At 36.5% G+C, this 14,510-nt stretch overlaps 2 protein-coding genes across 7 annotated transcripts in view; one reads left to right on the forward strand and one right to left on the reverse strand.

The window, feature by feature from the left end:
- Window positions 1-3,991, reverse strand: part of ppp3cb (protein phosphatase 3, catalytic subunit, beta isozyme) — a 103,381-nt gene extending 99,390 nt beyond the window's left edge. For 4 of the 6 annotated variants that reach the window (XM_087280492.1, XM_087280490.1, XM_087280496.1 and 1 more), the window contains exon 1: window positions 553-921. In XM_087280492.1, the coding sequence (XP_087136618.1) occupies window positions 553-610 (58 nt within the window). In that variant the 5' untranslated portion in view covers window positions 611-921. Of the gene's footprint in view, window positions 1-552; window positions 922-3,943 lie in introns of those variants that run through there. The other 2 variants (XM_087280495.1, XM_087280491.1) reach the window with 1 other exon arrangement.
- Window positions 3,992-4,416: 425 nt separating this feature from the next.
- On the forward strand, window positions 4,417-13,502 carry ube2d2 (ubiquitin-conjugating enzyme E2D 2 (UBC4/5 homolog, yeast)). Its single transcript, NM_200959.4, is given in 7 exon segments — window positions 4,417-4,715; window positions 5,892-5,955; window positions 7,944-7,975; window positions 8,088-8,165; window positions 8,535-8,640; window positions 10,681-10,774; window positions 12,351-13,502. Coding segments are annotated over 7 exon segments (444 nt in total). The 5' UTR covers window positions 4,417-4,691; the 3' UTR covers window positions 12,397-13,502.
- Window positions 13,503-14,510: the final 1,008 nt, after the last annotated feature.

Genomic DNA, 14,510 nt, shown 5'->3' on the forward strand with positions numbered 1-14,510 from the left:
ACAGTTTGTTTCTTATTATAAAATTTGCAAGCAATTTCTGACTGAAAGTGTGTCTACAGCTTTTTTTTTCCAGTACAGCAACTTTTTTTACTTTGTTTTTGCCTTTTTAGTAGCTAATTTATTAAACCCAAGTTTATATACAGAAATTAGCATTAGTGAATAATCAAAATAGTTAAAATAAATCGCTTAAATATATAAACAGGTGTACGTTTTTCAGGCTTAAATGTTAAAATGGCTTGCCATACCTCGACTGCATCAGCATCACTGAGCATATAGAGTGCCTTAATGGGTTGCCAATCTCATATTGGAAATGTTTTTTTAAGGGGGGATGCAAACACACCATGTGAGGCATCCTTTGATCACTGATCAATCATCCATACATTACGTATTACGCTGTCCCCCTCAAACAAAAACTTCAACAAAAGAAGATCTTCCAAAGCGCATCATCATCATCATCATCTAATCATCGGCAGTCATGCACAATCGCGTATTACGCTTCATGCTTAAATGTGCTAAGTGTGATTAAAAGCGAACACAACACAGTGCACTTACATTTGATTACGCGGTCGGTAGGGTTTAAACCCATGATGTCTGCGCTGGACATTCTCATGGGCTGTTGCAGATCACGGGGAAAGTGCGCTTACTCCTGACGGGTGAGCGTGCGGTCTTCGGTGCTGCGGGATGCGCGGGCTGCAGAAGCCGCATCACTTGGTGCGTCTCTCCTCCGTCCACCGCCGGTCAGGGGGAAAGAAGATATGTCGCAGTCGATCCAGGCGAACGGCGATGCTGAAGAGATGCTGGACTCTGCCTGGTGCCGTGTGGGGGCGGATGGGTAGACAGATAGATGGATGAATGGATGGATGGAGGGAGCAGTAGGAGGGGGGCTGGGAGACTTCTGCTCGGTCGGTTCAGGGTATCCTCAGCGCGTTGCAGCACCACCCCGACATGGCGAAGACAGGAACTCCCACGCTCTCGCTCGCAGGGACTGCCTCATACCGCCATCACGCGGAGGCTGATTCGGGGTTTCCCTGCATGCGCACGAGATGAGCGCGCGCGCGCGCGCGCGAGAGAGAAAGCGCACAGGCCTTGTTGCTGCTTTATTGACGTCAGGCTTACATTTAAACATATTTTATAACATATAAGTAGGCTATATGTTATGGCCGGGACCCAGTGGCGCAGTAGGTAGTGCTGTCGCCTCACAGCAAGAAGGTCGCTGGTTCGAGCCCCGGCTCAGTTGGTGTTTTTGGAGTTTGCATGTTCTTTCTGCGATCGCGTGGGTTTCCTCCGGGTGTTCCGGTTTCCCCCACAGTAAGACATGATGGGGTACAGGTGAATTGGGTATAGGCTAAATTGTCCCTAGTGAATGAGTGTCTGTGGATGTTTGCCAGAGATGGGTTGCGGCTGGAAGGGCATCCGCTGCGTATCTCTCAAGAGGGTTATCTATTATTGACGTCAGGCTTATAATTAAACATATTTTATAAATATTTTTAAAAAATTATTTCTAATGTTGCAAAAACAGACTATTTTTGTCACATTATTTTTTGGTTATGTTGACATCTACAGTATCTATCTATCTATTTAAAGAGTTGTTATATATCTATCTATCCATCCATCCATCTATCTATCAAAAGGATTTTCTATCCATCCATCAGTTCATTCATCCATTCGTCCGTCCATCCATCCATCTAACTAGAGGCTTATCCATCCATCCATCCATCCATCCATCCATCCATCCATCCATCCATCCATCCATCCATCCATCCATCCATCTATCTATCTATCTATCTATCTATCTATCTATCTATCTATCTATCTATCTATCTATCTATCTATCTATCCAAGAGGGTTGTCTATTTATCCATCCATCTATCTATCTATCTATTAAGAGGGTTATCTATTTATCCATCCATCCATCCATCCATTCATCCATCATCCATCTATCAATCCTACCATATATCTATTAAGAGGGTTATCTATTTATCCATCCATCTATCCATCCATCCATCTATCTATTAGGAGGGTATCTATTTATCCATCCATCCATCTATTAAGAGGGTTATCTATTTATTCATCCATCCATTCATCTGCCTATCTATCCAAGAAGGTTGTACAAATGTCTTTAAAAAAAGGTTTAATTGTTTTCTTAACATCACTGTGAATTATAAAAAGCTCTTAAACTGTAATCATTCAAATATCTTCTTTTTTTTTCAGGAGTAAGCTCTTTGTTGTTTGCATAATTTTTAAAATTATAATATCTTCTTTTTTCTCTTGCTGCAATGTAGACTTGTTGGAATTGTAATAAGATTTCTCTTTCTATTGGTTCTTGTTATTTTGTATGTTCTTTTAAGCATGTACAGGTGTCATTTGAAATACTGTTTCTTTAACAATGCATGGTTTCAGGCATGGTTTCCTTGGGGCATTGCATCATGTTAATATTTTGAGCTTATTGACACATATCACAGTAATACAATGTTATTCTTTTGAATAATGTATTATAGTCATTCAATTTGCGTGTGAATCAAAGTATAACTATGTGATAACACCAATTTACCATAGAACTGCCATAGTATGCTTTCAAATAAATGCCTGGTCGTTAAGTAAATAAATGTTTTTCACTATTTTGCAGTGATATCAATATGTCATTTATTTGTACTGTACAATTGAATTTTTGTCTTTAATGAATGTGATTGTTTGAATGGGGCATAAACCTGTACAGCAGGATAAAGATATCACTATGGTATTTTAGGAATATAGGCCGATAGTTTGATCTTTTTGGATTTGTGTAATCAGGATTATGTGAGGATCAGACAAAAGCACCTAAAAATGTTGGTTTTTAATTGTTTGGACAATCAAATATTAGAAATGAGAACAAAGGCAGGTAAGACAATAGAATAAAAATGAGAACACATCAGATTAAGCCCATTGGGCTCTATGCACAGCTAGTGTTTTTCAATTAATGGTAAACATCCGGTGAAAGCTTAATGTGACTATTTTCAATATTAATATTGTTCCTTTCACAGCATCGATATTGTAATGTAATTACAATACATTCAGTTAAATAGACTTAAGCATTCATTTAGTTGTTCAAGCTTACATGAAAGTCCATGTAGCGCCGTCAGTAGCAGCAAGCGTGCGCAGAACCTCTAAATACTGAGAAAATACTGAGAAAATACTGAAGTAAAATGAACAGTCATATTTTAAAGACATGGCAGGGGGAATGGAATTTAATGCAGTGATCTTGTCCGGTCTGAGACCCAATTAATGTTGTAGATTTTTCAGGCAGTAAAGATCACTGCTTTTTTTTTTAAAGAAATCAGATATTAAACGTGGTTTATAATGGAAAGACACTTTACCGGAAGCAATGAGGCTGGCTCACTGAAATTAAAAGTCTGTCTGCATATACCCCATCAGAATACATACTCAAGGTTTTAGAAAATATATAGCCTATTACAACCTACAAACAAATCGACTAAACTCCCTGCTTATTACAATTTCTTTACATTATTTTCTCTTACCATAATCAATATAGTAATTAGTCAGTTATGTTAGGATGTACTGATGCTAGAAACTATATTCATATACTTTATATTTAGTGGCTAGCATAATTTTTTGGTGGCAAGCATGCATATGCTTTTTATTATAAAAACGTATATTGTTTTTAATATATTTAAGATGTGGAAACATAATAAAAAATACATATAAAAATAACTGATGAAGTAAAGTACCTGTAATATTCCCATGTAAACATTTTAAATACGTAAAAATATTTACAATTTATAAAAAAATAAAACACAAATGGGAATAGCGTAACGTTACCTGTATTATGATTATGTACATAAATTAAGAAAATGTGAGAGCTGCAAAGCTCATGCATCATACAACAATACAGATTAACGTGAAAAGTGTTCATTTAAACATTTAAAAATAATTAAATAAAACTTACAGTGGAGCTTTGTTTCTCTCATACTGCATCCACCAATCTATGGGCGATAATCTCGTGTTTTGACGCGATAAAACATAAACTTGTCAAGTATCCCTCCGCACTGGTGAAACTTCCTCTGACGGAGGATATTTATGTGTTTGCGAATTTGGTAGAAATTGAGTATAAGCTGTTCTCCGCGGACAATTGTAAACACACGTCGAATGAACACCTCTAACAATAAATAAACGTATGTCCCTCCTAGCTATTTCTTTTATATTTCTGAGTTTATCGCCCAGCTCGCACATAGGCTCGAAATGGAAGCGTTCAACCACAGGGTTTCATTTGGGCTCAATAAGCGTTGAAGTCATTCAGCGCGATCCGCCATTTTGGCACAGCTATTGCATCAGTTTCGTAATTCACAACAGCACTATCTGGCAACTGGCGTAGGCGCGCAATCCGTCCCCGGCGACTGCGTCCATTGGCGGAAGGATCTGTTTAGAGCAGCGCAGTGTGCGTGTTGCGGTTAGCTGCTCGCTGCCGCCGCTGCTGCAGGAGGAAGGACCGAACCGCTACCAGCACCACCTTTCAGTTTCGCCTTCAAATTACACCAACCGGCTCCGTCACACACAGAACACCGATTGAATTATAACCCCAAGGCGTCCTTTAGTACGACACACGAGGGGTTGGAAGCGTCGGAACCGAAGAAACGCCGTTTTAATCGAGTACAGGGCGCGTTTTGTGTGTTTTTGACAGCAGTAACAGCACAACAATGGCTCTGAAAAGAATCCACAAGGTAAGAGAAGGAAGTCACGGGCGCCATTGCCTTATTCCGCATTGAAATCGCATTTTTTTTTTTCGATTTTACCGGAAATTCGAATTTTTGGATGTTATTGATAGGTTCTAGGTGTTAAGTGTGCCGCTGGTGCGATGACAACTGTTGTAAAGCTCCCCGGTTCGACGGTTCGGCCCGGGCTAACGATTAGCATGTTAGCTTGAGACCCTTCGTCGAACTGCCTGCGACTGATGTACAAGGTTTATTCGGTGTTCACTTTCACGTTTCATTTCTCGTTTTATATTGTAAACTGACATAAATAGTATTTTGAATTGGAAGTCGGTTTGGTATGGCTCGCTTGAGGATTAATGTAGGCTCATGGTAACGTGTTAGCATGCTAACCGCTCGTAGCCACTGATGCTAAAGGCCCATTTGAAAATCTTGAACAAAAATATTTCTCTCTCATATTTCATCATCAGATGGGTGTGTGTTTATTATTTCTACGCCAAAATACGGTGGTATACGCCAAATACGGTTGTTAGTTTAACTAACTAACGTTACCGTTCGCCTATCCGGGAGAGGCATCTGGCCCATCGGTTTGCCGTCACGGGTAACGTTAAACGTTTAAGTCATTTTCTCATTATGTTTAGTCTTGTGTTCGTGTTAATTTATCAGCATCAAAATATTTGGTATTTTTGAGCCAGTCTGTTAAGTGTTTAAGTTCAACACGTATTTATTTATGTCTTGAGGTTAGCTCGTGGCGCAAGCAAATTGGCGTAATGAACGTGGCTCAAATCGTTTCCAAATCAGACCATTATCTTCTTTATTTGGACCTTAATTCTCTCTGATTTCAGTAGAACTGACAAGACCGGGAAAAAAAATTGTTACATAAGCTGTGGTCACATCTCATGTCATTACAGCAGCAATAACTTCATTACACAGGCTGTCGTGTGTCTGATTTGACATCAAGCCCCTGTCATTTCTCTCTTCTTAGTTATGTTTACTGGCCGTTTAGTTTTAGTCATTTTTAATGAAATGCACAGATATCTAAAGTGTTAGGTTTCGGTGTCAGTTTCAGCGAGCATTGCAGGTGTTTCAGGAAGGGCTCGAGACAGGTGATGCAGCGCTTTACCTGCTGCTTCTCCAAAGCATGATGGGTGAGTGATTTTAACCTGCTGGGTTTCTGGTTTGTTTTAGGAGCTGCATGATTTGGGCCGTGACCCACCTGCTCAGTGTTCAGCGGGCCCGGTAGGGGATGACAGTAAGTGCCTCACTATTTCCAACAAATTATTTAATAACTTTTTTTTTTCTTTGTTTAATTTAAAGGCATTAATTTTCGTGTCTTATTTATAGATAATCTTTGGTTATTGTACTTCTGATTAAGTCAAAGAACTAACATTTTAATTTTAATCTATATTTTTGATCTTGGACAAAGATGTTTGAGAGAAGTTCACTTCTGCTGTAACGTCGTCATCCCATCTTTTTCAGGTCTTTTTTATTTAATCAACAACCTGTCATCTAGAGGCAACAATTTATTAGTCAAATTAATTTTAATTCAAAATAGATGTAATGTTTTAGTTCTATACAGCATTTAACTTAATTTTCTTTATTTTCTTCAGGATAGTAAATGTAAAAAGTGCATGTATTGTGCTTTGAAGGAGAGATACAAATTAATTAGAAGTAACCAATTCTACATTCTTAGCAATCTATTGTGTTCAAATCCTTAAGTTCGTAGTTATATTTGAGAAATTCTGCCTAGTTTTCTGGCACATAAGCCTTAAATTAAAATACAGTAGTCAACATTTTGAAGTGGATTAAAACCTTTCTTTATAGTCGTCCTAAAACTATTCAACACTTCTTTTTTTTCCTCAGGATAAAAAATCCACCTTATACGTTGACTACTGTATATCTTATGTAAGATACAAAAAGAAGATATGAAGACTTTTTGTAATTGAGTTGTTCTCAAAAATAATTGGTTTTTATGACATTTAAAAAAAAATATTTTTATTGAATAATGAATTAGTTTTTAATAAATAATAAAAATGTTTCTAATGAACAACTTTAAGGTTCTCTGGGAAACAAGAAAGATCTTCTTGTGTATTGTGATTTAAAGATATAGTAAAAGTTAGTTAAATTAGTCAATAAAAAATAAGTTTGGTTCACTTGAACTTGACAGATTTAAAAAAAAATTTATTTCAACGCTTCTCATTAAAATCAGTTTCACAATGAATTTAAAGGGATAGTTCAGCAAAAAAAAAAATATTTTTGTCATCGTTTATTCAGCCTTTACCTCTTTCAAACCAGTTTGACTTTCATGTTAAACACAAAAGAAGATATTTTGAAGTAAGCTGGAAACTTGGAACCATTGAATTCCAAAGTAATTGTTTTTCCTTCTATCCAACTTGATGATTGCAGGTTTTCAGCTTTCTGCAACATTTTTTTAAAAGAAAGAAACTCTATAAAGGTTTCGAAACACTTTAGGGTGATTTTAAATTGTGAGTTAATTTTTCAATAAAGAACTAAATTGTGCACTTTTTATTTGACAAACACTGTATTTTGATATTGAGATCACACATACAGACAATACAGTTTCTTTTAATGTCTTGCTCTTGTCTCTTCAACCAAAGAATTAAGTATTATGTTTTTTTCTGATTTTATCAGCAAATGAATGTGACTGCGTTTATCAGCCCCACTAAACAAGTAACCTAGATTTAGAGAGCTCTAAACATGTCACTCATGTTGACATCTGAAGAATCACCCGTTCTGATCCTTGGTCTCTTTTACTAGGCGATGTTGGTAATATTGGAATTGATGGCTTTGTATTTTTGCATTCATAGTAACTGAGTGCCAATGTGGCTTGAACTTCTTGTCAAGAGTTTTTCATCATTTTTATTTTTTGTTTTTATTGTGTTTTCTATGTGTCCTGTGATTGATGGAAGGCTCTCATCAATATTTAATTTGAACCTCAACCACAAGACGACATTGTTTGAAATGAAAAATAGCATTCCTCAAAAGAGTCGCCACTTTATTAACCATGAATCATCTAACCATCTGACCTACTTAGGGCCTCAGAGATTTGACTAAAATATGACAACATAATTGTACCCAAAATTGCTTTATCATATTTTATACTGTATTCATCAGTGGGCTCTTAATTCCAGCAAGGCTGATTATGAGCTTGAGAATGAGAATTGCACCTTATAGACCCGTGAGAATGCTTTCCTGATGCATCTTTTCGTCTTGTTGCAGTGTTTCACTGGCAGGCCACAATAATGGGACCAGTAAGTATTTTATTGAATTTCACTTTTACAGGGAGCATTTGAGTTTCAAGCAAGTATTACCAATTTTGATCTTGAGCTTTTCCCAAATAATGCCAATTTTAAATGTTTACAGAACGACAGTCCTTACCAGGGTGGAGTGTTCTTCTTGACCATACACTTTCCCACAGATTACCCCTTCAAACCGCCAAAGGTCAGTAGTGTCTGCACCAGTTTGACTTGGGAACAGCTTCTCAGGTGTGTTTACTAATTCTCAGGTGCTGCTTAATTATTTGTCACTGTCAATCCTCTTGTTTTACTGACCTCCACTTTCTTTGTCACCACACAAGGAAATGTTTTTCCTCCTACCATATATTCAAATAATTCAGCTTATCATGACGGCGTATCATCCGCAGTTGCAGAATGCAGATAATCTTGTTCATGAATTTGAAGAATGTATCTGGTGGAAGCTTGTGTGTTCGTCTTTCAGTAGTTGTTTTAGAGTTAGCAGTCATTTATTTGTTTCGCTTTAGGAGGTTGTGTCCTTATTTTTGTATATATTTTTTGTCTACTAATTCCTCAGGTTGCATTTACCACAAGAATTTATCACCCAAATATCAACAGCAATGGCAGCATCTGTTTGGATATTCTGAGGTCACAGTGGTCACCGGCACTCACCATCTCCAAAGGTACAACACCACCAGGTTTCAGCTATTGAATGAAACCAGTTAACTCTGAATATTAGATACCTAACCTTAATATGCAAGCTCACATGGTAAAGTCTGTATAGATTGTTCTTAATAAGCTTTTGTTGAATTTGCTTCATATTGTGTTCTGGAGAGTTCATACAAAACCTCAATGTTAAGTGAGAGCAGCTCTAAACGATTCAGTACTCAAATAATAAATTCAATGTTTTTTTTTATGCATATTTAATGAAATTTAATTTGAAGTTCTTATTGTAGTAAGCTTTATATTGTAAGAGTTGCAGGTAGTTGCTGTTTTCTTTTTGACACTATTACTGACATTAGAATGTCTGCAAAGGATTCATTTCAAATGATCCACTTTTTCACTATATACAATAACTAGCAAGTCTTGTCATTGAGCCCAGTTGTAAGAGCAACAAATAACCTGACTTCTAGTTGATTGTTTGGAAAAGTGGCTGAAGGTACATTTTTGATGAATCCTCTATTGGAGTGCATCCTAATCATCACGAATACTGTAGAAGATCTACTGGAACCCGCATGGACTCAAGGTTCTCACAAATTCAGTCAAGTTTGGTATAGAAAAAAAATCATGGTTTGGAATTACATTCAGTATGGGAGCGAAAGAGAGATCTGCAGAGTGGATGGCAACGTCAACAGCCTGAGGTATCAAGACATTTGTGCTGCCCATTACATTACAAACCACAGGAGAGGGCAACTTCTGCAGGATAGCACTCCTCGTACTTCTGCCTCCACATCAAAGTTTCTGAAAGTAAAGAAGGTTAAGGTGCTCCTGGATTGGCCAGCCTGGTCACCAAATATGAACATTATTGAGCGATTCTGGGGTAAGATGGAGGAGGCATTGAAGATGAATCCAAATAATCTTGATGAACTCTGGGAGTCCTGCAAGAACGCTTTCTTTGTCATTTCAGATGACTTTATTAATAGGTTATTCAAGTCATTGCAGAGCTGTGTAGTCCTCCAAGCTCATGGGAGTCATACACAATATTAATTCTTTTCCCACTGCACTATGACTTTATATTCTACATTGAAGATTATTTCTACTAAGTGACAAGACTTTTGTCTAAGCAAAGTCAGACCTTACTGTCCTAAATAAAAATCAAGACATGATCATATTTTGGTAAAGTAAGCGTAATCTAGAGGCCTTTGACTTTCATAGAGGCCTCTTCTGATCAACCAAATAATCACGGTATTATTTGTTGTTCCTAAAACTTGGATAGGTTTTGACTTTTGTCAGATAGTGCACTTGTACAATGAAATGTGTATTGTATGAATTCTCCAAAATTTAATTGTTCCCAAATCTAATCTTTTAATTATTTTTGTATTGCTTATTATTAAACGGAATTTCAAAACATTGGCAAATTGCACTTAGTGGTTGTCACGTAAAGCCAATCTAGTCACATAAATAACTGTCAAAAAGTACCAATCATGAGTACAATCCCTGTGGCGTAATCATTGCACAATCCAAAATAAATCTAGTAATCCAACTTTAGTGCCCAATATCACGAAAATCATGTCAGTGACAGATTTGAGCAGAAAATTACAGATTGTAAACGTGTGTCAAACACAATAATTCAACATCAGAATTATCATCAGCATTAATGACCAGGACAAATCTAAAGTCTGTTCAAGTCCCCCATTCCAAGTCTATACAAAATTTAGCATTTAAACCAACAGTACAGCTACACAAAGCCTATTGCTGTTTTACCACATGTTTGAGAATAACAAAAAGAGAAGCCCACTCATATTAACCTTTATTTTACATCTACAGAATAGTGAGAAAATCGTGATCTTTATTTAGGGCAAAAAAATTGCGATTCTCATTTTAGCCAGAATCGTGCAGCTCTAATAAAATTTCTATGAATGTACATTTAAGCAACTTGTACCACTTATGCTTAATGTATTCCATTATGAATGAGTGTCCTACTATTAGATGTCCGCTGTGTTTAAGCAAGGACACCGCTCTGTTAAAGTTTCTTTACGCTAATGTTTTCTCTTGCTCTGCAGTTCTCCTGTCCATCTGCTCCCTGCTGTGTGACCCTAATCCGGACGACCCCTTAGTACCTGAGATCGCCCGCATTTACAAGACTGACAGGGAAAAGTGAGTGTCGTCCTGTGCAGTGTGCACTTGCCCTTTTGCCTTTTCCTATAGGTGCTGTCATAAGAGGCAACAAAATGCTGAACGAGCATCTAGTGTTTGTTTTTATCGGACCATGATGCATATAATAATTTCGCCTGGAGAATTCGGTTATCAAATTCAAGAGAAATAGGAATTAAATGCCAGCAGACTACAATTTGATTTGTTAACTCTAAACTACTTTTGACAATGTTGGTGTAAAAAGCTGTCTGAGGCAGGACATTATGAAGACTCAAGGGAAAACTGAAGAGTTCCTTTATAGTGATTTGTCAATTACTGGCTCAGAACAACAATTTACTAGTTTTCTAGTATTTGAAGGTAAATATGTATTGCGCTGACAGGTAAATGTCATTATAGATTCAGTATTAAACAAATTTTTTTCAGTTTACTGTTTTATTTTAGTTAAATGTGCATTAATGTTTCCCATTGTAGACGAGATTAAAGCAGGGATTTGGCATGGGATTATAAACGGTTTCAAGGTTTGCCGCGGTTTGGAAAAGTCAAGATTTTAAAACTGCTAAAATTGTGTTATACCATTCCTTAGGTATATTTTTAGTGTATTTTTAATGTGTTGTAAAGTCTGTGTTTTTGAAACTAATAAAGACAGCAGACGTCAATAATTTCCAAGTTTGTAATACCATCAGAAACTTATACTATCCCATGCCTAGTAGGAACGCATCAAAGTTTTGGCCGCTGAAAATGACATATTGTCTAAGAAAAGAAAAATATGAGCTGGAAAAGGCAGCAGTGTTCAGCATGCCGATTTCTTTCCAGCCATAGTTAATGCATATTATGAAGTGGCTTTCATCCTGGATGTGGAAAGCACTGCGCTAGGAAAGCCATTCATTTCAGGGGCCAGGGCTGTTCAGTGGTTGTAAGTTGCAGGGCGACCAAAGCACTAGAGTTGCAGAAAGCATTGTCATCCATCTTGTTTGTGCCGCGCGGTCACAGTTGAAATTAGCTCAACATTCTACACATCTGTTTCACTCATGTAACCGTATTCATGAACCACACATACTAATTGGAAAAGTAGAGCCTGCTTAAATAAAATGTAGACGGGACTGGAGTTGTGATGGTAACGATGGTAAAATTTTTGCTTTTCTAAAAAAAAAAAAAATTGTGTATAATGCAAGTTGGTAATTCTTTACAAGTTTTACAACTTTATTCAATAAGATGAATCATTTTTATAAACATTTTTGGATTCAGGCCAAAATTCGCATGTCGATGCATCCCTGGATTGCAGTATTTGAGTCATGTTTATTTGAGCAACTGAGAAGAGCTTTTCCACTATAACAATGGTGTATTTGCACGTTTAATATAAGTATTAAATTAATCTTAAAATGGCAATTGTTAAGAACTGTATATGACACCAAAGAATAAAGTTCACTTCTAATTAAAATCAATTTTTGTTATATTCTGTTGACAATAATTGTCAAAGTCTAAAGGCTTACATGGTAAACTGCTCTTGTAAACCGGCTTCTGCAAAAAGCTTCTTGATTTTCATTTTAGTAAATGTAATTTTCTTTCTCTTCCCTTACAGGTACAACAGAATAGCTCGGGAATGGACACAAAAGTATGCAATGTAGTTTTGGAGATAAAAATCATGATGTGAGAATTACACCTCTCCATCGTAAGGTTAGGGGAGATTTTGAACGTTCAAAAGATAAAAACGAAAAAGCTTATGAAAAAAAAAACAGATCTTGTTGGTTTCCATTGGAGTGCTTTCTTTAAGCCACGCCTCCCCTCACCAGAGCACCTCCCCCAACTCTTAGCCCTCTGGCAGCCATGGTGTACATACTCGAACTACAACCGTAGGCCCTTTTCTTTCCCAAATTCAGACCTCCACTCCACAGCTTCTGCTTTCCCTTCTCCGTTGCTAGGGCGACGCACCCGCTGCTTAGGATCAGTCCGTATCAATTATGCTGTAGAAAGTGTTTATGGCTCTAAAAGCATTCCTTGTTGTTTTTAAGAACTGGAAAGGGAGGGCTTTATTGTTATCATTTATTTTCTCCCTGCAGTTTGTGATAGTCTGAACATCGAGGGATGTTTTTTTCTTTCTTTAGTTTTTTTTTTTTTACTTTGTCCACTTCCTGGGCTTCCAACAGTACATTTTGGATCAGGAATTATTATTTTTTTGCTTTATTTCTTTGTTCCAGAGAAGGGAGGGGTATGCTGGCTATCTTATTGTATAAAATCTCTAAGGAATTCTTTTAAAATCATAGCAGTTAAAGGAAAATGGACCTCCTGTCCTCTCCTCCGGAGTATTCTAATGGACTTGAAAACTATTAAATATATATATATTTTGTTTCCATTTGCTGCAGCAAAGACTGTCTCGACCCCTTTCCTTTTAGCCTTGACCAACTTCACGAACATTCAACATTATGGAGGGTTCCGGACCAGTTATTTAAACCAGTCTCTATAGCATTTGTCTTATTTTTTTGTTTTATTTTATTTTCTTTCCCCCAAACCACACTTGTAACACTTAGGTTGCATTTTTGTTTCTTTTTTTTTTTTTTTTCCTGCTCTTGTTGAATTAGATGCTAACATGGTTCAGCCAGACTCGATTGGGTCCCTGGGTGAGAGGACACAAACTCTTCACAAACAAACTTCTGTATATTTAATTTCCTGACAGGCTCGTTGAGCTTTGTGTGTTGATTAAAACTGTGTAATAAAATGATTACTAAAGTCTGAAGCATTTTGTCTGCGTGTTTTTTTTTCCTGATGTGTTTGTTTAACAGATGGTAGAAGTCTAGTTTCAAACACACGTCCTCCTGAAGGGGTATGAATCCTAAAGTTCTTGTTCTGGCATCTGCTAGCCAATATGTGGTTCTTTAGCACAAAGCAAATGTTAAACGCGCACTGATTGATCAATAAGTGCTAATAAATACTGTCGCAACTATTGTACCATAGTAGAAGTCGAGGGATTTTTTTAATAGCAAAAATTGTTCATTAATCTGTTATGAGCTCAGCTTTTTGGAGTAAAGGACAAAATAGTTTTAAGTGGTTTATTTGATGGCATGTTATTCTGCAAAAAATTAACAAGTAAACAAGGCATTTATCTTAAGAAGGCTCATTTGGAAATGATTACCTTTATACAATAGTAATTTTATGCAAGCAGTTGGTGTGAAGAGTTTATTAACAGCTGTAAAATGGTCCAATACAAAAATAAATGTTTATTACATACTGGTTTCATGTTTTCAGTAGTTTGACATAAAGATTTATTTAAGATAATATTTTTAGTCAGATTAAAGTGACACCTCTGTTAAGGTTTTTCTATTTAATTGACTTTATCATGGTATCCACAGTCTTAAAGTCTTAAATTTAAAAACAATTCAGGCCTTAAAAGCATTCAATTCATTGAAATATTGTCTTAAATAATTTTAAACTGGTCTTGATTTTCTTGTGTCCATGTTAAGCGAGCTAAATTGGGCCAACACTCCAATCACTATCATTCCATCTCAGTAAGTTTTAACAAGTTATACTTACTGAATCTTATGTATTAACTCTATGTAATAACTCTATTTATAACATATTGTTTAATTATTTTCCTTACAATAACATTTGTTTTTAATGTTTTAACTGGGCCATTCAAAAATCCTTAGCGTTTAGCCTGGTTTATTCCTAATGGTCTTAAAAAGTCTTAAATGTAACTTAAAAACCTGTAGAAACCCTGTTTATATATTATAAATATAAACATTAA

The sequence above is a fragment of the Danio rerio genome, chromosome 14 (assembly GCF_052040795.2).
Source record: "Danio rerio strain M-AB ecotype USA chromosome 14, GRCz13ab, whole genome shotgun sequence".
In the NCBI taxonomy this organism is placed as follows: domain Eukaryota; kingdom Metazoa; phylum Chordata; class Actinopteri; order Cypriniformes; family Danionidae; genus Danio; species Danio rerio.